The sequence below is a fragment of the Melozone crissalis genome, unplaced genomic scaffold (assembly GCF_028551555.1).
Source record: "Melozone crissalis strain CALT ecotype California unplaced genomic scaffold, PUWL_Pcris_2 ptg000247l_1, whole genome shotgun sequence".
NCBI lineage: Eukaryota > Metazoa > Chordata > Aves > Passeriformes > Passerellidae > Melozone > Melozone crissalis.
This window is the reverse complement of record NW_026536006.1, coordinates 236,427-260,252: the sequence shown is the minus strand read 5'-3', so window position 1 is coordinate 260,252 and position 23,826 is coordinate 236,427. Positions and strand designations below refer to the sequence as shown.

The window sequence follows — 23,826 nt, the reverse complement described above, 5'->3', positions numbered from 1 at the left end:
GCGTCCCTTCCCGAAAATCCCACGCCATGAACATTTCCATAATCCAGGGCATTCGGAGGGAGCCGGGCAGGGGACGGACGGTGGGCAAATGCAATGCTGTGTCTTTAATTTTCTTTTCCGAGAGGGAAGCGAAGTCTGCAGAGCCATGACAGCCTCACTTGTTCAGCCTTTAATGCGCGCTGGGTTTTCTCCAGTGGAGGGCACTCGGCGCTCCGCAAACTCCATCCCCGGCACCCGCCAGCTCCGGAGCATCATCGCTCTCTGGAAAGCCTCGGAATTAGACGAGAGCTGCCTCTCAGCACAGCTACAAAACACTTTAAACCCGACCAGCTGAATGGAATAAACCGAGCCTGCGGGGCTGCCGAGCCGGGCTCTGGCACAGCGCGGGAGGCCCTGCGGAGGATGGATCGCGGTGCCCGGCCATGGCAAGAGGCAGCAGCAGCACAATGAGGGATGCCAGGCACCGCCAGAGCATCGCTCCTTCCTCCCGCAGAAGTTGGTTCGTCTCCATCGCCTGCTCCGGCTTTTCTTTCCAAAAAATCGCCACTTAACGCCGCCGCTCCTCTGATGACTTCCACAATGGCTCTCAGAGCTTAGAGTCCCTCCCTACCCCCCCACACTCCCCCCATCCTTCGTCCTGTCTTCCCCACCCCCAACCCCTTCCCTTCTCCTTTTCCCTTCCCCTCGTCCCCCAAAAAATTCCGGCTGCTCCTCTCCGGGGAACTTTGTGGGGTTCCTGGCGGGCAGGGCTGGATGGCGGCGGGGCGAGCGGCAGCGACGTGAGGATGCTGATGGTTTAAAGAGGGAGAGAAGGAGGCGAGGGGAAAAAGCCGAAAAAATTTTTAAAAGGGGGAAGAGAGAGGAGAAAACATCTGGAGGAAGGCGAAGGAGGACGCTATTGATGACAAAAGGATGGGTGAGTGAACTTTTTGTGGTTTGCTGGCTGGCACAGCTGCAGCTGTGGGGTGGATTTTGCAGCTGGATTATTCGGTGGTGGTGGCGGCGGGGGGGGGGGGGGGGGGGCAGCAGCCAGCGGCGCATTCCGCTGTGCCAGGTGACTCACGGCACTGAAAAATCGCCTTTTTAGCCCTTGTCCCCCCCTCCGGGCACACAAACACAAACACACACACACACCTTTCCTCCCGCAGTGGCACCCACGGGCGGCTTCCTCAAATCCCACCCCCGCACCTGCAGGGCACCTTTGGGGTCCCGACCCCCCCAAAAATCCCTGCCGGCTTCACCCCCCCCGGCACCGTTCGGGCTGGGTTTAGCACTTTGCAGGATGTGGGAAGCGAAGGGGAGCTGTTTGCATAGGTGGGTTTTGAAGAGGCTGAAAAGATGCCCCCGGTACCTCTGCTACATCTCCAGCAGTCATTTGGCAGTCGGGGTTTTTTTGGAGTGTGACAGGTTTATTCCCCTCCCTCCTTCCTTCCTTCCCCATCCCCAACCCCCGAGTCTGTAACAGCCAGAACATATTTCTTTCTAGCTGGCTGCTGCTGGCAAAAAGAAGGAGCCAAAAAAAAAAAAAAAAAAGAGAATTTACATTACAAATCTACCCATTAAACTGTAAGGCAGGGGCATTCTAGATCAGGAATTGTTTTTGCAGGTTTAAAATTGGATTAAAGACCTGCAGCACCAGGTTGGTTCTCTGTGTGTGTGACAAATAATAAAGTGATTATTTATCAAGGAGATACGAGCCTTTGAAATATTTCCTGTTGGAAGAATGCATTTTCATTCTCAGCAAGGCTGCAACTCCAGGAGGCAGCAGCCCTAAAATTATTCCAGGCGTGCAGATGGGTGTTGGGGGCTCTGACACCCCCTCCACGCCCTCTCATAATTATTCAGGATTCCATAGATTCAATTATTACATATGTCCTCACATCCAGGGCTGCTGCTGCTGCATGACAAACATGACATCTTAAAGGCAAACCCTTAAAATCAGTCAGGAGAGGGGAATTGAAAGAGAAATAAAAATCCTCCTTTAAACTTTCTGGGTTTGCTGCTCTCTGGAAGTGTTGGGGTGGGTATTTTCATCATCTCCTGGATTAATTCAGATTAATAACTGTTTAGGTATTCACCTAATGAATTAAATGAAGTTTAATGGGTTAAGGTTCATTTGAAAGGAAAATGTCTCCTACCTTTACCTGGCATTGGGGTCCCGTGCCAGCATTCCTGGTGCACTTCTCTGCATGGACAAACTTTGTTTGTCTGCATCTATTTCTGTATTTTAGGTACATAAAACTCACGAGTTTTACTTAAACCTCCTCCTGAACCTGAATCACTCAGTGCAAAAAGTAAAAACCTTCACTTAGTGCCTCGTTTTACAATAAATACAGGTTACAAAGGTGGATCAAAACTTCAGGAGAAGCAGATTTCCCTGTTTCTGAGGTAATTTTGAGGGGATTGGATTTGCAGTTGGTTTCCTTGAGGAGCACGTAGGAGCAGGAGCTCTGGCTCATTTCCTCTCCAGCACTCTGGAGCATCCAGCACAGTGACTTGACAAATATGTTTATTGTTCAGAGCTCAGCACGGAGCACTGAGGACACCCCAGCTCCTCGGAGAGCTGGAGGACAGGAGCACAGCAGGGAGGAACCGGCTCCTGGAGCTCCTGGAGAACCCTCAGGGTCACCATGGTGCTTCTCTTTCATTTCCCCACCTCAGCTGGGTCCTGTATTTGTTCATGTGGAAAATCCCAGGCTATAGGGTCAGAGAATCCTTCAGGATTTGGCCCATATCCTCCCATTTCCCACCCAACTCAGGATTTTCCATGCCTGGGTCTACTCCTGGGTCGGGGATCTAGAAATTTCAGCCCTCATTCTGGAGAAGCTGCAGGCTGAACAGAGGAATTTTACCAGATTGAATAGCAGAAAGATGCTCTCTTTAACATTCAGGGGAAGCTGAACATTCTCCAACAGGGAGGCAAAAGATCCAGAGGAAAAGAAGGAAAGAAAAGGCTGGAAATCTCATCCCCTGCTCCTCCTCTAAAAAACTGGGTGCATGAAAAACAACCAGGGGAGTCTGGTGGTGGTGGCAGCAGGAGAGGGGGCCAGGCAGGTGCCCCAAGGATGGAGATTTGCACCACAAAGGGCTGAGGCAGGAGGCAAACAGGTTTGTGTCTCCCAAATCCCCAAATCCCAGCTGGGCTCAGGCTGTCCCCAGTGACGTGGTCATCTGGTCATTTATCTGCAAGGCTTTCCAGCAGTGTGGTGATCTGGTAATTTGTCTGCAAGGCTTTCTAATGGTGTGGTAACCTGGGAATTTATCTGCAAGGCTTTCTAACGGTGTGGTGATCTGGTAATTTGTCTGCAAGGCTTTCCAACAGTGTGATAACCTGCTAATTTATTTGCAAGGTTTTCCAATGGCATGGTGATCTGGTCATTTATCTGCAAGGCTTTCCAACGATGTGGTGATCTGGTCATTTATGACGTGGTGATCTGGTAATTTATCTTCAAGGCTTTCCAATGGTGTGGTGATCTGGTCATTTATCTCCAAGGCTTTTCAACGGTGTGGTAAACTGGTATTTTATCTTCAAGGCTTTCTAATGGCATGGTAACCTGGTAATTTATCTGCAAAGCTTTCCAACAGTGTGGTGATCTGGTCATTTATGACATGGTGATCTGGGAATTTATGTGCTAGGTTTTCCAACGGTATGGTAACCTGGAAATTTATTTTCAAGCCTTTACAATGGTGTGGTAACCTGGCAATTTATCTGCAAGGTTTTCCAACAGCGTGGTGATCTGGTCATTTATGATGTGGTGATCTGGTCATTTATCTGCAAGGCTTTCCAATGGCATGGTGACCTGGTCATTTATCTACAAGCCTTTCCAACAGCCCTTTTTCCCTTTGGCTCTTGCAGGTTTCCACGTGACCAAGCAGCGGGGAGGCTCCAGGGCGCTGCTGGGGCTGTTGCCCCTGGCGCTGCTGGCGGGGCTGGCGGGCGCGCAGCGAGCCTGCCCCAAGAGCTGCCGCTGCGACGGCAAGATCGTGTACTGCGAGTCGCACGCCTTCCGCGACATCCCCCACAACATCTCCAGCGGCTCCCAGGGCCTGTCCCTGCGCTACAACAGCATCCAGAAGCTCAAATCCCACCAGTTCGCCGGCCTCAACCAGCTCATATGGCTCTACCTCGACCACAACTACATCAGCTCCGTGGACGAGGACGCCTTCCAGGGGATCCGCCGGCTGAAGGAGCTGATCCTGAGCTCCAACAAAATCACCCACCTGCACAACAAGACCTTCCACCCCGTGCCCAACCTCCGCAACCTGGACCTGTCCTACAACAAGCTGCAGGTGCTGCAGGCGGAGCAGTTCAAGGGGCTCCGCAAGCTGCTGATCCTGCACCTGAGGTCCAACTCGCTGAAAACGGTGCCCATCCGCGTTTTCCAGGACTGCCGCAACCTCGACTTCCTGGATTTGGGCTACAACCGCCTGCGGAGCTTGTCCCGCAACGCCTTCGCCGGCCTGCTGAAGCTGACGGAGCTCCACTTGGAGCACAACCAGTTCTCCAAGATCAATTTCGCCCACTTCCCGCGGCTCTTCAACCTGCGCTCCATCTACCTGCAGTGGAATAGGATCCGCTCCATTAGCCAGGGCTTGACGTGGACCTGGAGTTCCTTGCACAACTTGGATTTATCGGGCAACGACATCGCGGGCGTGGAGCCCGGCACCTTCCAGTGCCTGCCCAACCTGCAGAAGCTGAACCTGGATTCCAACAAGCTCACCAACATCTCCCAGGAGACCATCAACACGTGGATCTCGCTCATCTCCATCACCCTGTCTGGGAATATGTGGGAATGTACTCGGAGCATTTGCCCCCTGTTTAATTGGCTTAAGAATTTCAAGGGAAATAAGGAGAGCACCATGATCTGCGCGGGCCCCAAGCACATCCAGGGTGAGAAGGTGAGCGACGCCGTGGAAACCTACAACATCTGCGCCGAAATCCAGGTGGTGGCCACTGAGAGGTCCTACCAGGCCCCCAGAACCCCCCAGAGACCCGTGTTCATCCCCAAACCCACCGTGTCCAAACTGGAGAGCCACCAGCCGACGCCGGCGACGCCGAGCCCTTCCGCGGACATCCCGACGCCCGCGGTGGAGCCGGAATACGAGCACGTGTCCTTCCACAAGATCATCGCGGGGAGCGTGGCCCTCTTCCTCTCGGTGGCCATGATCCTGCTGGTCATCTACGTGTCCTGGAAGCGTTACCCCGCCAGCATGAAGCAGCTGCAGCAGCACACGCTGATGAAGAGGCGCAGGAAAAAGGCGCGGGAGTCAGAGAGGCAAATGAACTCCCCTTTGCAGGAATATTACGTGGACTACAAGCCAACAAACTCTGAGACCATGGATGTATCCGTTAATGGATCTGGGCCCTGCACCTACACCATCTCTGGCTCCAGGGAATGCGAGGTATGAACCATGAATCCTCCTAAAACCATTTCAGCTGCTGGGAAGGAGAGGTAAATGTTTCGAAGCTCTTGAGGTGTCTCTGAATGTGAGAAAGATTGATGAGATTTTGGGGTTTTGGGGTTTTTTTTTCTTGCCTGCGTCGGGGTTTGCTCTGTGGAAGGTTCTCTGGTGTTAAATGACAACAGGCAGGGAAGGGATGGTGATTATTTTGAATAATTAAGACTTATTAAAAAAGCGATTAAGTTGGAGTCAACAACTGTGATAAAGGCATCTGGAGTGTTGTTCTCCCCCTGTTTGCACCCATTTGATGAGCTGTGGCTACAACAGAATCCTATTTTTAATGGACTGGTAGATGCAGAGGAGCTTAAGAGCCTTTTCTGGTTTAAAATTAAATATGGAAACCTCTTTTCTCCAGACCCCACATCAAATGTTGAGGGGTTTGTGGCCTATTTAATGATAAAGCCAAAGATTTCCTGCATTTTTGGTCTGGTCCAGGAACAAACCAGGGGACAACAGGACTGCAGCAGGATCTTGGAGCTGTTTTCCTGGAGCCAGCAGGAACACAGAGGCTCCTCTGGACGTGAGCCTTTGTCAAACAGCACGTTTGGGTGGGGAGAAGGGGATTCTTGGAGGGTTTAATTGCATTTCAGTCATCAGTGGAGACTTAGCCCTGCTGGAGCTGATTCCCACAATCTTGATTTAACTCAGCAACACGGGGAAACGCAATCAGGAAAAGCTCTCAGCTCTCTTCTCTTCTGCCGTCCAGCTTGGCAAGGAAATTCCAAATTGCTGTGTTGCTCCACTGCTGTGGATGCAGGGGATGGGTTTGCTTGGGATGCTGCTGCTTGTTTGGAGCTGGCAAAGGAGGATTTGCACAACTCCACTGCAGTCCTGCTCACTTAATCCTGATTGTGATGTGGCACCAGGTGGGCTTGGCTTCCTTGGTGGTGGATGTTCAACCTGAGGTTGTTTCATGTGCCTGTTGGAGTTTATTCCCCACAGGTTGGGGTTGGCTGTGGGAATTGTGAGCCCTGGATTTGGCACCTGGGTGTGGTAAGGATGAGCAGGGTGGGATCTGGATTGTTCAAAACCCCGATGTTTTGAATTGAATTTTGAATTTTGAACCCAATTCTCTGACAATGTGAGAGGTTTCATATTTGGCACCTGGAGTCCCCCGGTGGTTTTGGACTGTGGAATTTAAGGAGAAGGAATAAAAATGCAGCAGAGATTTGGGGTTGCTTTCTCTGGTGCAGTGTTGTCTTCAGAACAGAAAACCACTTTCCACGTGCCTGTTGGTGATGGATCAGATCCACTCATGTGCCTGTTGGAGTTTTTGTGCAGGTTGGGGTTGGGATCTGCAGTTCTGGGATCTGGATTGTTCAAACCCAGTATTTTGAATTGAATTTTGAATTTTGAACCCAGTTCTCTGACAACGTGAGAGGTTTCATACTTGGCACCTGGAGTCCCCAGGTGGTTTTGGACTGTGGAGTTTAAGGGGAAGGAAGAAAAATGCAGTGATAAGGAATTAAAATGCTGTAATTTGGGGTTGCTTTCTCTGGAGCTGTGCTGTCTTCAGAACAGAAAACCACTTGCCACGTCCCTGTCACTGCTTCAGGAAAATACAGAATGGAGGTGTGAGCCTTGCTTTGCTCACTGTTACCAGCACAAGTGGAAAATGAGTGATGCTCAAGTCATTTTGAATTCCCCCTGTCTGTCACACCTGGCCTGGAAGGTTCTGTCCCACTCACACTCAGGTTTAACACCCCTGAAGTTTCATTATCTTGAATAAATGTTGTTTAATTTGGTGGGAAACAGATGAATGTGAATGTGCACGTGGTAAATGAGAATTCAGGAAATGCCACCACCGAACCCGACGCATTTTGGATCTCAGAACACAGGCACGATGTTTGGCAGGCTGGAATTTGGATAATTCAGATTACAGCAGGCAATAACAAGGTCCAGGAGGTGCTGTAACGTGGACTCAGCCTGGTGTAATTCCCCCAGGTGTTTGTGGTTGTTACACACAGCATTAAACACCAGGGGACCCCAGCTCACCTGGATTCCAGGTGCTGTGGCAGCACCAGAACAGTTCCTGGGTTTTAATTTGGGTTAAATTACGCTGATGACAACGGTTCCTGGTTTTTAATTTGGATTAAATTAAACAACGATGGATTAATTTGGATTAAATTAAATATTAATTAATGGACTGAGGGGGGTTTGTGGTGTAAATCAAACTGTTTGTGACACCCCAGAGCTGTCCCTAACAGGTCACTCTGTGTCCTTATTGAGCATCCAGTGGTTCTTTGCACTGCACTAATAAAATCTAGAGGATGATAAAGACTTCAGGAGGTGGAAAGCAGATCATTGAAGGCACATGTAGCAACCCAAAGCCCCCACTGAAATCCTGTCTTCAGCTTGGATTTGACATTCTGCGTCTCCATAGCTACAAGGTTCCACTTGTAAGAGGAGAGATATTCAATGTACAGCACTTAAAAATGGTTTAAAAAAAAACATCCCTTGTAGAGTCTTCAGCGGTGGAAAGGGTTTGTGTTTGGTGGAAGGAAAAAAAAAATAGGAAATGGAACCTCTCTTTATTTTGTAATTTACCCGTGCTTGTGGAAAAACTATTATTTTGTGCAGGTGCGATGCAGCTCAGGCCCATCCCTCACTCCCTGTGCTCAGCCTCAGCTTCCTCCCAAAAATAGAAGCCCTCAGAGGGGAGAGGAGTGCCTGGATCCCTGTGTGAGGGCAGGCAGGCTCCAGGACTCATTTATCGATTGATTTTACCTCTTTTAGCAAGATTTTCCAAAGCATTTTCTGCTTTCGTGGGTTCACCCCCTGTGCTGAGGGTGCAGGAATGGTGTGGGATTGGGAAAAGGTGATGGATCAGCTCCATTTGAAGTGGGAAAGGGAAGGGAAAGATTGATGAGATTTTGGGTTTTTGGGGTTTGGGTTTTTTTGCCTCCATCAGGGTTTGCTCTGTGGAAGGTTCTCTGGTGTTAAATGACAACAGGCAGGGAGGGGATGGTGATTATTTTGAATAATTAAGACATTTAAAAAAGTGTCAGACACTGGGGTGGGGTTTGGGGTCGGGTGAGCAGAGCTGGAACCTTCACTGGGATCATTTGGGATGTGGAAGCATCCGGCTCATGTTATCCACTGATTTTCCAAGGCAGAACTGGCCTGGGAATGATGCACTGAGGTATTCCCACAGCTCTTTTCTCCACAGCTTTAAAATTCTACGACATTTGGAGCATCCAGAGGTGGGAGCTGCTTTGTGGGGCTGCATTTCCCATTCCCTGCTCCAGGAATGATTCCCTGTGCTGGGAATGGGAGCCCAAGGCAGGCTGGCTGCAGGCAGGAGTGGCTTTGGCAGCGCTGGGATTACAATCACTGACACCTGGGCTTTTACCTCTTTGAGCAAAATTTTCTAAAGCATTTTCTGCTTTGGGGCAGCTGAGGGTCCAGGAATGGTGTGGGTTTGGGAAAAGGTGATGGATCAGCTCCATTTGAAGTGGGAAAGGGAAGAGATGTCTGGTCAGACACTGGGGTGGGGTTTGGGGTCAGCTGAGCAGAGCTGGAACCTTCACTGGGACCATTTGGGGTGTGGAAGCATCCAGCTCACGTTATCCACAAAACACTGATTTTCCAAGGCAGAAAAGGTGTGGAAGCATCCAGCTCAACCCATCCACAAACCACTGATTTTCCAAGGCAGAACTGGCCTGGGAATGATGCACTGAGGCATTTCCACAGCTCTTTTCTCCACAGCAGCCCCAGGGATGGTGCTGCTTTAAAATTCTATGAGGTTTGGAGCATCCAGAGGTGGGAGCTGCTTTGTGGGGCTGCATTTCCCATTCCCTGCTCCAGGAATGATTCCCTGTGCTGGGAATGGGAGCCCAAGGCAGGCTGGCTGCAGGCAGGAGTGGCTTTGGCAGCGCTGGGATTACAATCACTGACACCTGGGCTCTCTGCTCAGTCTCTTGGCAGGGCTGGCTGAAATAACTGGATGCTCCCAATTTGGGCTCTGGCCATGCAGTTTAGCAGAGTGCTGCTCCCTCAGCCTGGGGTTTGCTTTGTGCTGCTCCCTCTCTCTCGCTTTCCCGTTTATTTTCTGCTTTTTCTGGAGATCTGGAAGCTGTGAAAAGGGATTTCACAAAGCCAGCCATGGTGCTGTGCGTTTCATGCATGTCGCACTCACAGAGTGGCTGGGAAGGTGCTGTGGGGAGAAGGAAAATGTTTAAATGTTTCTGTCTCCTGGAAGGTCATTGCTGTCCCCTTTCCCAGGCTGGCAGGGACAGAACAAACAAGAGGCAGAGAGGTGAACAGATTTTCTGTGTGAACTGAGCTTTTTTGTGTGAACTGAGCTTTTCTGTGTGAACTGAGCGCTGTGAGGTCGCTTTTTACACCTCTCCTTCTCCATGTCTGGCCGTACCCCACAGTGGATAAACAGCCACCTGTTTTTATTATATATTTATTTGTTAAACTCACAGGGACAGCTCTGCTGGGCTCTCCACAGGGCTGGGTGTCACCTGTGCTCACAACTTTTAAATCACGCACTCAGCATGGAAATCTGCCCCTTTCCCCTCTCTCCATTGGGAGGAAATGCATTGATAAATTGAATAAATTTACAACAGATAAATAAAAAAATAAATGGGGAAAATAGAAATGTAATACGTATATAAATATAATAAAAATATAAATATAACTTATAAATAAAGAAATAATTGATAAATTCAATTAAAGATACGCAGGCTTGGTGGGGCTGCTGCAGAGCTTCTGCTGAGCCTAATTTAAGGGAAATGTTGACATGCTGGTTTTTATTATTTATTTATTAATCATCATGGTCTTGACATGCTGGTTTTTATTATTTATTTATATATTTATTTATTAAGCATCATGGTGTTGACATGCTGTTTTATATTATTTATTTTATCTATTAAACACCATGGTCTTGACATGCTGGTTTTTATTATTTATTTATTTATTAAACATCATGGTCTTGACATGCTGGTTTTTATTTATTTATTTATTTATTTATTTATTTATTTATTTATTTATTAAACACCATGGTGCAGGTTGGAACAAGAGGATAAACCAGAACAGTTTCCAGAGAGGGTTGAGGGTGAGGTTCCAGTTCAATTTCTCTGACTCAGCATTAAAAGGGATGCCCTGGCGGCTTTTTTGCCCTTACCCTTGCAAATATAACCCCAGACTAAAGAGAGGTGTGATGGAGAGGCACCGGTGATGCAGCAAGAAAATGCACAGGGGCGAAATTTCCCCGGGCTCAGCACTTGTGAAGTCTGAGAGTTCCCAAAAAGACGTTCCCAAAATGGACCGGCCGCGTTTCCGGCGGAGCTGAGCCAGCTGTGCCTCCTGCAGCAATTGAGGGCTGCAGATTTGGGAAAAAATTTGGAAAAGGAAATGCAGGAGGATGTGGAACACTTGTGAAACTCTTACTCGGTGTTTCCTCTGGTGCCTGGCCTTGGACATTCTGGTTGCTCCAAGCCCCCACCTGGCCTTGAACACTCCAGAGATGGGGCAGTTTTTACTCCTCTGAGCTTTCTTTGCCCTTGGCATTGCAAATATAACCCCAGACTAAGGAGATGTGTGCTGGAGAGGCACCGGTGATGCAGCAAGAAAATGCACAGGGGCAAAATTTCCCTGCAAAATTTTGTGCGTGAGAGTTCCCCAAAAGACGTTCCCAAAATGGAGCGGCCGCGTTTCCGGCGGAGCTGAGCCAGCTGTGCCTCCTGCAGCAATTGAGGGCTGCAGATTTGGGAAAAAATTGGAAAAGGAAATGCAGGAGGATGTGGAACACTTGTGAAACTCTTACTCGGTGCTTCCTCTGGCGCCTGGCTGAGAGAGGAGCTCAGCAGGAATTTGGAATTGTGGTTCAGGCCCCATCTTTCCCTGGATTTGCCCCTTGGAATTCTCAGTCTGCCCTGGTGGGATCTTCCAGCACTTACAGAGCAGGAGGTTCTTTGTAATTTTTATTTTCCTCCATGTAAACTGTGGTTAAGATTTCCCTTTTTGTTACTTGGGTGTTAATCCAGTCAAGGAGCAATTGATGGTGAAATATGGAAGAAGTGGGATTTTCCTTTATGTTACTTGGGTGTTAATCCATTTAAAAAACAATAGATGGTGAAAGAAGGCAGGAATTATTTGTATTTGGGCAGCAGCTGACAGCTCCCGGGTTTAATCACTGCATGGAAACACCAGAGGAGTAATTTTTTGTGTTTGGGAGAACAGGACACAGCAAATAATCTGAGCCAGAGAGAGGAAATGAGACCTGAAGTGTGATTTCTTTGGAGGAACTGGCCAGGGCATTGGGGTAGCCCAGGAATTCCCGGGATTTGGGAATCCTTTGGCAACATCCTGGCTTTGGGTGCTCCAGTTCTCGGCCCAGGGGTGGAAAAGTTCAGACCAAGGTTGGGCCAAGGTTAGGCCAAGGTTAACCAAGGTTAACCCAAGGTTAAGACAAGGTTAAGCCAAGGTTAACCAAGGTTACGCCAAGGTTACGCCAAGGTTAACCAAGGTTATGCCAAGGTTAGGCCAAGGTTAGGCCTCCGTTAAGCCAAGGTTAGGCCTCCAGGCCACCATGCCAAGGACACTCAGTGCCAAGCAGGTCCTTCCCCTCTCATCCACCCAATCCCCATTTTCCAGGTTTTTCCACCACACCAATGCTGTCTTTGACGCAGAGACTTGGGTTCTGTGGTTTTGCTCATTTTCAGTCCGTCCTCATTAAAAAATCAGTTTTTCCTTCTGTGGGATGGCCCCTGAGAGCCCTGCTGATTCCTCCCATCCCTCACTGCCACATGTGGATTATCTTGGGACATGATGGATGATTTAAAAGGAACCAACACGGGCATCAAAGCCCTGCCCCGGCTCAACCAGCATTCCTAAATCATCCTGGGCCTGAAATGTGCTGCTTCTTAAATTTAGAACGACGTGATTGCCTCAAAGCCTCTCTCCATGTGTTAATTAAATCATCATAATTGTGGTTTCTGGAGACTGACAGGTTATAAATAGTTTTCCTTCTCCCCCCATCCCGCAATAATTGGTGGGAATGATGGGCAAGCCAGGCATTGTTTAGCTGTGCCTCTGACACTGCTTTTCCCATTCCAACCCCGTTTCTGGATTGTCCTGAAATAATCAGCAGTGTCATCCTCAAAGGCTGCTGAATTGCCAGGCAATTCTCACATTGCTGGACAAGGAGAGAAGTGCTTTTCATCATTATCCTGTTAATTTAGCGGGAGGGGAGGTCAGGAGCTCTGAGGTCAGGGCAGAGTTCCGCGTACGGGACGCTCTGAATAAACACTGAGATATTTTAGTCGTGGTTTTACGCCCATCTATCCTGTCTTGTCCGAGATTTTGTGGAAATAGACACAAAATCTCTGTTCTTGGTGTTCTGAGCATCGTTTTCTTCTGTTGATGCCAGGGAATGGTTTGGGTGGGAAGGGACCTTAAATCCCAACCAGTGACAGGGACACTTCCCACTGTCCCAGGTGGATCCAACCTGGCCTTGGGCACTCCCAGGGATCCAGGGGCAGCCACAGCTGCTCTGGGAATTCCATCCCAGCCAGGAATTCCTCCCCAAAATCCCATCCAAACCAGCACATGGAATCCTGGAATGGTTTGGGTTGGAGAAGACCCCAAAGCTCATCTGGTCCAACCATGGGTCCCACATCTTCCACTATCCCAGGTGCTCCAAGCCCCATCCAACCAAGCTGGCCTTGGGCACTTCCAGGGATCCAAGGGCAGCCACAGCTGCTCTGGGAATTCCATCCCAGCCCCTCTCCCAATATTTCTTCCCAAAATCCCATCTAAACCTGCCCAGTGAATCTTGGAACGATTACGGTTGGAGGGACTTCAAAGCCCATCTGGCCCCACCATGGGTCCCACACTTTCCATAGACCAGGGTGCTCCAACCTGTCCTTGGGCACTTCCAGGGATCCAGGGGAAGCCACAGCTGCTCTGGGAATTCCATCCCAGCCCCTTCTCACCCTGAGGTGAGAATTTCTTCCCAAAATCCCATCTAACCATGGAATTATGGAATGGTTTGGATTGGAGGGACCTCAAAGCCCATCCAGCCCCACCATGGGTCCCACATTTTCCACTATCCCACGTTGCTCCAACCTGGCCTTGGGCACTTCCAGGGATCCAGGGGCAGCCACATCTCTAAATCCCTTAAAGTTTATGTCTCAGCTGCTCTTCAAAAGAAGAAAATCAAACCAAGGTCGCGTTGACTTTTCATTAGAACCCGAGCACTGCAACCAGCCCTTGAACCTTTGAAGATCCCTCCTGTCTGTCTGTCCCTGCCCTCCCCTCCACTTAGAGGGGTGCCCTGCCTTTCCCTGGAGCAGGGCTGGGCTTTGGCTGCTGCTGCTGCTGCATGAAAGGCAAAAGCAGAATTGTCTGGAGCCTCGGGGGCCTCCAGCTGCGCCTGTTTTGTTCCTGCCATCAAAGCCAGCCTGAAGAGCTCTGCTTTGTCTTGGGGAGGCATTGGCACCAGGCTGTTTAGTGCTTTTTAAACCTCCATCCCATATTCAGATGCGAGACAGACTGACTTAGAACCACTCAGGTGCTGCCTCGTCCCCGGAGTGAAATCGAACGATTTCAATGGAAATTTCGCAGCCGTTTCTTCCCCCCAGAGTTATAATTTTCCTTCTCAGAGCCTCTTAAATCACACGTTGGGCTGCTGGCTTTAAAAGCCACATCAATGTCACTTGTGAAGGCAAATGAAGGCAGAGTTTGGTCGCTCTGCAGTGGGAGCACAAATTGTACAAATCAGGAAAGGAAGGAGCCCACCGGCGGTTTTGAATTATGAGAAATTTGTATTTGAAAACAAAATCTATGGGTATTTTCTTTGGTGCCATTGCTTTGTTGAATATATTAAGGGTCCCAGTGTGTATAAATTCCTCAGCAATCTGAGGAATTGATTAACCTCTCTCTAGTTATGATTAGCTCCCAAATTTATTCTATTAATTTTCGAGAGTGAGGTCTGGACGCTGTTGTTTTGCTGTACAAGGTGAGTGACTGGAATTAATGTGGCCTCAATCAGTTTTTCGTGCAAGTGATAAGGAAAAGTAGAGGAGAAATTTCATATTTCCCTGATATTTTGCCATGAGTTTCATAAAAGTATTGGTGTAGTGAAGGTGTCTCTGTCCATGGCAAGGCAATGGCACTGGATGGGCTTTAAAGTCCTTCCCAACCCAAACAATTCCAGGATTTTCTGAGTTTAACAAAAAAATGGAAGTGGAGAAGAGGAATTTCTCCACCTTGTCCATCCAGGGCCACCCAAATGCCAAATTTTTTCTGTTTCCACCACCACTATTTCTAAAAGGTGCCTCCAGAGAGTCACCTGAAATCTTCCTTTTACTTTGAGCTAGAACAGCAGGTTAAATCACCACTAAGGAGAAAAACCAAGATCCAATAGGGGAAAAAAATTTATTCCCTTTGAAAGTGTGTCAGATAAAAAAAATGAATTATTTCTCTCATTCCCAGCAAGAGTTAAAGCCTTTTTTCACCAGGGCGTTGGGGAGTGGCAGGACAGGTTTAATCTCTGCTATTCAAAAAAAGGAAAAGCCTTTGAGTGATTGAACTATTCCACGTTCACTGTTTTGAGTAATTATCAGTATTAACCCAAATTAGCAGCCTACAGCTCAATTCAGGTCAAAGGAAATCAAATAAATTATAAACAAAACCCATATAAAACCCCATAACTTTTCCCCTACCCCATTTTTTTGCAATTTTATGGTTTTTACACTCAATCTCTGGCTGTTATTTTTCATCCTGACCTCATGGCCAGGTAAGACAAGGCAGGGGCTGGCCTCAATTCAAACTGAGAGCAGCAATTAATTAGTGGCTGTGTGTACATCCTGTAAGTGGTTTAAGGAGTACTGGTTAAACATTGATGAATTTTAAAGCAGGATAAGCACATAAATAAGAGGTCACATGTGATTTCTGATCATTTCTTACAGCGGTATATTAATTTTTTATTCATTCTGGAGAGCTGTTTACAAACTGCCTGGCACCAGCCGCAGTCAGAAAGCAAATAAAGCCCTCAGAAAAGGAAAAAGACCTCAAAAAAAAAAATTTCCCCCCATCCAGGGGCTTCAGGATTAAGAATTCAGGGAAAAAATAATGGGGTGGAGCTGAGTGGGAGATGGGATTGAGAGTGGGGACTGTATATATAATATTATAATATATAATATATTATAATATATTATATTAATATTAATATTAACATTATATATTAATATAATAAATACTCTCAGATTGAGAGTGGGAACTGTGGGACCTCTGGGCCACAGTTCTAATATTCTAATGATATGGAATATTAATAATTATTTATTATTTATTATTAATGTATTTATAATTAATAATTATAATATTCTATTACAATAATATATAATGAATACCCTGAGACATATATTTATTATAATAAACATATATTATAATTTAATATAACATATAAGATATATTCATATGATATGTTATATTTAATATATGAATATAATATAATATATAATATAACATAATATAATATGATATAATATAATATAATATAATATAATATAATATAATATAATATTTTTATATAAACTGTATAATAAATTATAAATATAATTATAAATATAATTTAATTGTATATTATATTATATTATGTTATATTATATTATATTAGTATAAATTATATATTGCATTAAGTTATAAACAAAATTATAAATTTATAAATTATTTCTAAATTTTGGTTTACTGAAGATTTGAATTTTTGGGTGGGTTTTGGGGTTTTTTATCCTTTCTGCAGCAGTGAAGCACAAAGTTGATCAGGGTTGGGCAAGCACTCAATGGCTTTTGGCTCTTTTGGGCTAATTAATGTTGATATAAGGAACCTTCACAGCTTCAGGACTTTATTATCCGCTGTTCAGAGGTGCTGAGAAACGCTCTGAAGCCCAGAGGAGCTTCTGATTTTCTGTCAGATCAAGATTCTGACTGATCTTACCCGGCAAAATTCATCTGCTGCCTCCTGAGCTCACCAGCCCTGCCTCGGCTCCAAAGCAGGACCCTCCAAAGTGCCAATAATTCCTCTCCTTTTAATCACCCTGTGCTTCCTCCCGGGCCCCAATTTGTGAATTTTCCTCCCTGATGAGATCAGCAGGAACCACATTTCATGGATCTGAAGGGGTGTAGGTGATCCTGCTCCGAGTTATGGCAAAAAGGATTTCAACCTGAAGGCTCTGCTTAGTTAATGATAATGCCTGAGCTCGTTACACCTCACAGGAGCTGTACAAACATGAACTAATTAGTACCCCCAACTAATACATCCTATTATGCACTGTAATTATGCATTGCTATCAGAGCTGGAGGAATTATTCATTGAGAACAATTTACCCCACACTTTTTGCCTTTTTTTTTTACCCCCTTTTCCTGTCGTGAATCTGTTTGCAAAATATTCCCAGGTGTGGTTGTAGCTGCTCCAGCGGGAGTAAAATCCCTTTGGGATTCTGAGCCATCACTTCCCCCTTTTGTTTGATCCCTGAATGGGTTGGGAGGAATCTTAAAATCATCCAGCTCCAACCCCCAGGACTGGTTTGGGGGCTGTTGTTAATTTTGGGATTATCATTTATTTTGGGATTTTTGTTTTCTCATTTTCTGCAGGTTCAGGTGAGTCAGGGCCCCAGAGCATCCCTGAGTGGGAATTCATGGCTGAATTCTCTTGGAGGGCTTTTCCAACCCCAATAATCCCAGAAATTGTTACCAATTGTTATCAATTGTTGACTTTTACTTATTTTGGGATTTTTCTTGTCCCATTTTCTGCAGGTTCAGGTGAGTCAGGCCCCACAGCATCCCCTTTACAACCCTGGGTGGGAATTCATGGCTGAATTCTCTTGGAGGGCTTTTCCAACCCCAAATAATCCCAGGAAATTTTTAGCAATTTTTTATCAATTTCAGGGGCAAAGTGCTGGGGAGGGAAATGGATGCAGGAAAAAGGAATAAAAACCCAAATCCCACTAAGAAGCCAATCCATTCTGGTTGGTTATTTGGAATTTAATGTAATGAAAAGCTGTATATATCTCTGTATGTAATGTAGATATCTATAGAGAGATATTTATCTATAAATAGGTTTCTATCAGGAGGGAAGTGCAGTCTGTCACTGCTTCTTCTGCAAATGTCTCTGCACTCAGATTTGCTGTTTAATTGTTGCTTTCCCAGCACTTTTGGGAGCAGGAGGGAGATTGGAAGTGTTTAATCTTGGAACAGACACGATTGAAGACGAGGCGTGATTAAAGAGTTCTCAATAATGGCTGATTTCAATGAGAGTTATTTGGAGCTCCTCTCTGTCTTGCTGCTCAGAAATTAGGAGATAGTGAAACTGAAAGACGTGATGCAAAAAAAAGAAAAAAAAATCAGGAAAAAATACTTTTCTTTATAGAGAAATAAATCTGGGGGAGTCACAGACATGAGATGTCCACGGGCTGATATTTCCTGGCTTCAAAAAGAACTGGGTAGGAACAACTGAAAATCCATTGGGTGATGCTTTCAAAATATATAAATATATTTTAGAAAACATGTAGAGATATTTTAGAGATTGTAGAGATTTTAGAAAACATGTAGAGATATTTAATGAAACGTCAGTACCTATTCAAAGAATTATTTGCAGCTTGCAATGGACGCCTGGCTACCCATGGTAGGAGTTGGAATGAGAGGGTCTTAAAAGTTCTTTCCACCCCAAACCACTCCATGAAATGATGATTTATGATATAAAATTTCATTCTTTGAGTTTAACTTTCAAGATATGTAGAGATATTTTAGAAAACATGTAGAGATATTTTATGAAATTTCTGTACGTATTCAAAGATTTATTCCCAGTTGGTAGTGGTCAACTCCCTGCCCATGGAATGAGAAGGTCTTAAAAGTTCTTTCTACCCCAAATAACATCATGAAATGATGATTTATTATATAAAATATCATTCTTTGAGTTTAACTTTCAAGATATTTAAAGATATTTTAGAAAACATGTAGAGATATTTTATGGAATGTTTGCAGATATTTTATGAAATTTCTGTACAAATTCTAAGAATTTTCCCAGTTTGTAGTGGTCAACTCCCTGCCCATGGAATGAGAGGTCTGAAAAGTTCTCTCCACCCCAAACCACTCCATGAAATGATGATTTATGATATAAAATTTCATTCTTGGAGTTTAAGCAAAGAGAGCTGGGCAGGAACAACTGAAAATTCATTGGGTGATCCTTTCAAGACATGTAAAGATATTTTAGAAAACATGTAGAGATATTTTATTAAATTTCTGTGCATATTCAAAGGACTATTCCCAGTTTGCAGTGGACACTTCCCTGCCCATAGCAGGAGTTGGAATGAGAGGATCTTAAAGTTCCTTTCCACCCCAAACCACTCCATGAAATGATCTATTATATAAAATTTCATTCTTGGAGTTTAAGCCAGCCTCAGATCATGAGGAAAAAGATGATTTTTCTCATCTGGGAAATTATTTTTACTCCTCTGGCTGTCTCTTTTGGCTGCTCTGAGGGAGCTGAAAAGTGCCCGGATCTGAAATGTTCCTTTGGGTGAATCGAGGCTCTCCCTCCCCAGAAAACACCCCTAGGAGCGCATCCCTTATGGAACTCCTCTCCTGTCTGCCATATTCACACTTTTTGTTAACAGTTGCTCGGATTTTGGTCTGCTGCTCTAAAAATTCCACCCCACCATCTCCTGGATGGAGCAGAAGGCTGAGGAGGGGAAGAGCTGCAGGGGAAGTCTCTCCTTGCCTCGTTTTTTTAAAGAAGAGGAGGTGAAAACACAAATCTGGGCTAAATGCAGCCTGTTAGTCTGGGAGAGCTCTGGGATCACTGTGGTGGGCACAGCATCCTCCAGGTAACCACAGCAACCAGGAGGGGATGCAGAAAATGCCACTTTTTGCCCAAAAAGATTCAGAAAATGACACTTTTTTGCCAAAAGAGGGGAAATTATAAATACCTGCTTCCCAGAACTGGTCCTTGGAGTGGTTTTAATTGTGTTCCAGTAAAAAAAAGAGCTGCTAAAAGGTTTTAAATTAAAGGAAGGCCCATTCATGTCTCAGGTAGGAATTTTTCTGGTCTCTGTGTTCAGCCCATCCAGGTGTGCTTGGCTGGCTGATCTTCAAAGGATTTCCAAGAGAAATGGATGAATTAATGAATTAATCCTGAAAGTGACTTTCAGGATTAATTAAAGCAGGTCTGGTGAGTGATGCTGGGGCAGGAATCCAATGCCTGGGAACTTTCCTTCTCCAGGCCCAAAGAACAACACCTGGAATCCCCTGGCCATGACCATGGATGAGCTTTTAGGCCCCTTCCAACCCAAACCATTCCATGATTTTATGATTCTTTGATCCTTTTGATGATTCTTTGAGTGGGGTTCACTGGGGGAGATTCCAGGTGGGCTGGGGCTGCTTCTCTTGATTCTTTAGGATTTCAGCTTTTTTATTTTCACATATTTGTAATCCCACGGTTCTTTAGTGTTTAACTCCAAACTCTACACTCAGTCTGAGCTGCTGCTCTCCCATTTGGGCAGACACAACAATTCCTCTCTAGGATTTCAGCTTTATATTTTCCATACATTTATAATTCTGCAGTTCTTTAGTGTATAACCTCAAACTCCATACTCAGTCTGAGGTGCTGCTCTCCCATTTTGGGCAGACACAACAATTCCCCTCCAAAATTTCAGTTTTGGGCAGACACAACAATTCCTCTCCAGGCCTGAGAACCAAGGACACCTCACTGCCTCAGGGCCCAGAAATTAAACAAAAGCGAGTTGGGGGCAGCAAACTTGGGGTAAATTACTTCATTACCTGAAGCTTTAATTAGATTAACCCCCAATATGCAAATGAACCAAGCTTATAAAGGTGTACAAATCCCATTGTCCATTTTGGGTGTAGCCCCTGGGGTGGCTTTTTCTGCCTCAAATGTACCTGAAGGCCCTTCAATAAATCAAATGCTTTTTATTGCCTTGATTCTGTCTGCCTCTGTTTTTAGGCAGCCCCAAAAAGGCATCACTCTCCTGCATCCCAGCCCAGCTGCTCTGGCTCCGTGTCCCTGGAGATGATGTTCCTAAATGCCTGTTTCCCTGACAACCACAGCCTTACAAATGATTGGTCAATTGATAAATATTTTTAGGATCGAGCACAGTTTATAACCTGCTGCCAAATTTCCCAAGGAATGGGATATTGGAGAGCTGAGCCTCAGCTTTGCACAGAATCTCCAGGCCTGTCTAAACCTAAATTTCCTTTTTTTGGTGGTTTTGTGCTCCTTGGAGCCATCAAAGCCAAGTGGGTGTTAATTAATCCCAAATAAAAACCAGCCTGGATTCTCAGGGATGCCACGCCTGGCTCATTTCTCCCCCAAAATGATCCCAGGGATGTCACAAAGGGCTGCTCCAATCCTCCATCTCACTTTCTGTGGTTGAGATGACCCCGAGGTATTAAAAAGTTTTTTTTTTTCCAGCCCTATGACCAAAGAAGTTGAGATTCATCAGTTCTGCTTTTCAAGGTTTATTTATCTTAATCTATTTTTATGACATGTTTATTAAAATATTTATAATTTTACTCTATTATAAATTATTAAAATATATTATTAAAATTATAATATAAATCAATATACTATATTGTAATAGATATTTTAATATATAATCATATTATATACATTATATATAATATAATATAATATAATATAATATAATATAATATAATATAATATAATATATTCTATATTTAGAATTTATAATTATATTTCTAATTATATATTATTTATTAATATATTTAGTATGTTTATTAAAAATAATATATTAATTTTCTCTTATCTATCCCATTCTTTCTCTGACCTGCTGAGATCTGTCCAGCAGGTCAGGTTGTGGCACAGTCCCAGCCATTGGGTTGGTGTTAACTTTTTATGCTAAAAATGACCTGTTCTTTATTTACAATAATTTTATTTTTTACAATAATTTTACTTTTTACAATAATTTTATTTTTACGATAATTTTGCAATACCTATCACCTGTGTTTTACTGTGGAATTTTCAGGCAATCCCAACTATGCAAGAGATGAGGATCTGACTCCGTGTTTCAGAAGGCTGATTTATTATTTTATTATATATATTATATTGAAACTATACTGAAAGAATAGAAGAAAGGATTTCATCAGAAGGCCAGCTAAGAATAGAAATTGAATGATAACAAAGGTTTGTGACTTGGACTCTCTGTCCGAGCCAGCTGACTGTGATTGGCCATTAATTAGAAACAACCACATGAGACCAATCACAGATGCACCTGTTGCATTCCACAGCAGCAGATAATCAATGTTTTTCTTTTCCTCTGAGGCTTCTCAGGAGGAAAAATCCTGAAGAAAGGATTTTTCATTAAATGTGTCTGTGACACCTTTCCCGTCAGGATTCTGAGCAGAGGCTCCTCTCCCTTTGAAAGCCTCACCTGGGTGCGTTTTTCAGGGATGGATGGAAATCAGGCACCCAAAAGTTTTTGCTGCCGGTTTGAAGTGAGCCAGGATTCCATTTGAAGCGAGCAGAGGAGCAGCAATGGTCCAGCAGGGAGTTCCGAGAAGGGAATTTGTGTGGAAGGGAATTGATTTCCTGCCCGTCCTCCACTCACAGAGAATTCTTGCTGGTTCTGAAACAGCAGCCAATACCTGTGGGGTGAGCTCAGCTGCGTTTGCCTCTTTTAGATGAAGAGACACAAAAGTTTCTTTTATTTCCCTGAAATCTGCTCTGAAGGCGGCACTGGAGCAACCCGTGCCTGGGGACATAAATCTTCATTTGCATGGAGAGTCCTGGAGCGCCAAAGCCAAAACTCTGGAGCTGCTCTGGTGATAAATGAGGTACATTTGGGGAGCTGGAGGAGCAAGTTAACATGTTTACCTCCCAAAATGTGTCCTGGATGCAATTCCTCATTGCTGAGTGCAGCTGCTGGCCAGAGCATCGTTTCTGCGTGTTCCCGTTGCTGTTGGAGCTCACATTCCATTGATTTCATTGCAGATTCTGTTTTATTCCCTCGCTCTGTTATCAGGCAAACATCACTAAAAGGATGAACATTTACAAACTCAGAGCACAAACCAGCACAAAAGCATCTGTCTTAAGTGGGAGAGAGCGGAATAATGTGCGTGACAACAACAAAAAGAGATTTGTCTTGCTGAGAGCTGGGCCGACTCTCATTTGCTGTGTGGGGAAATTATGGCAGATATTGTATTAACACTGCAGGGCTGTGCCTCAGATGGAATCACAGAACACAAAAATAACCCCGGAGCTGCCACCAACAGCAGAACTCAGGGGATCTGAGCACACAGAGCAGGACAGGGGGAATGGCTTCAACCTGAGAGAGAAAATGATTTAATATTGGGAAGGAACTGGGGGAGCAGTGGGATGGAATTCCCAGAGGATCCCTTAAGTGTCCAAAGCCAGGTTGGATGGGACTTGGAGCACCCTGGGATAGTGGAAGGTGTCTGTGGGAATTCAGGAATTCAGGACATCCCTCTGGCTGTCCTGGATTGCTCAAACCCCTTCCAGGGAGCTCAGAGATCCTGACACAGAGCCCAAAACCCCTGTGACTTTGATTATGACCCATGGAAAAAATTACAAACCTTACATGAGGATCTGCAAGCCCCGAAAGTTTAAGTAGAATGATAGTGAATTTATCACAGGGTGAAAAATAGATTTTTGGGGTTTTTAGAATGGGGGCTCAGGGGGCAAGATGGAGGAATCTGGGTGCGTCCAGCCTTTCTCCTTCTTCTTCTTCTTGGCCTCCATCTTCTGCTGTGATGTTGGCATTTTTGGATTGGTTTAGAGTAGAAACTCACTGTCTAACATAGGTGATGGGTATTGGGAAGGAATTGTAAATATTGTACATGTAGTTTTTAGTATAAAAAGGTAACTCCACCCCAAGGGTGTCAGTGTGCCTCTGTCTGTCCTGCTGAGTGGACCTTGGCTGGACAGGAGAAAGAATTTTATAGATAAAATAGATAAGTAACAATAGGTAACCTTGAGACCGAGAAATGAAGAGCTCTGACTCCTTCTTCAACTTCCAGGCTGGAAAAACACATCTGGGGGTCCCTCTGAGCAGCAGAAGTCCTGAGAGGTGTCCAGGGGTTGGAACTGGTCCTTTCCAACCCAAACCATTCCATGATTCCCTGTTCCTCAGATTTGGAGATGAAGGTGTCCAAGGGTTGGAACTGATCTTTTCCAGCCCAAACCATTCCATGACTCCACAATTCTCAGATTTGCAGATGGCACCAAGCTGGAGCAGGTGTGGACTCCATAATTCTCAGATTTGGAGATGAAGGTGTCCAGAGGTTGGAATTGATCCTTTCTAACCCAAACCACTCCATGATTCTCAGATTTGGAGATGATGTCCAGGGGTTGGAACTGCT

General features: G+C 45.3%; 1 protein-coding gene across 2 annotated transcripts in view; it reads left to right on the top strand.

Annotated features, from left to right (window-relative positions):
- Window positions 1-53: 53 nt before the first annotated feature.
- The window catches only part of LRRTM4 (leucine rich repeat transmembrane neuronal 4), a 120,432-nt gene continuing 96,659 nt past the window's right edge, over window positions 54-23,826 (top strand). The window contains exons 1-2 of one of the 2 annotated variants that reach the window (XM_054294384.1): window positions 54-916; window positions 3,857-5,453. In XM_054294384.1, coding sequence (XP_054150359.1) covers window positions 913-916; window positions 3,857-5,409 — 1,557 coding nt within the window. In that variant the 5' untranslated portion in view covers window positions 54-912 and the 3' untranslated portion in view covers window positions 5,410-5,453. The remainder of the gene's footprint in view (window positions 917-3,856; window positions 5,454-23,826) is intronic. The other variant, XM_054294383.1, reaches the window with a different exon arrangement.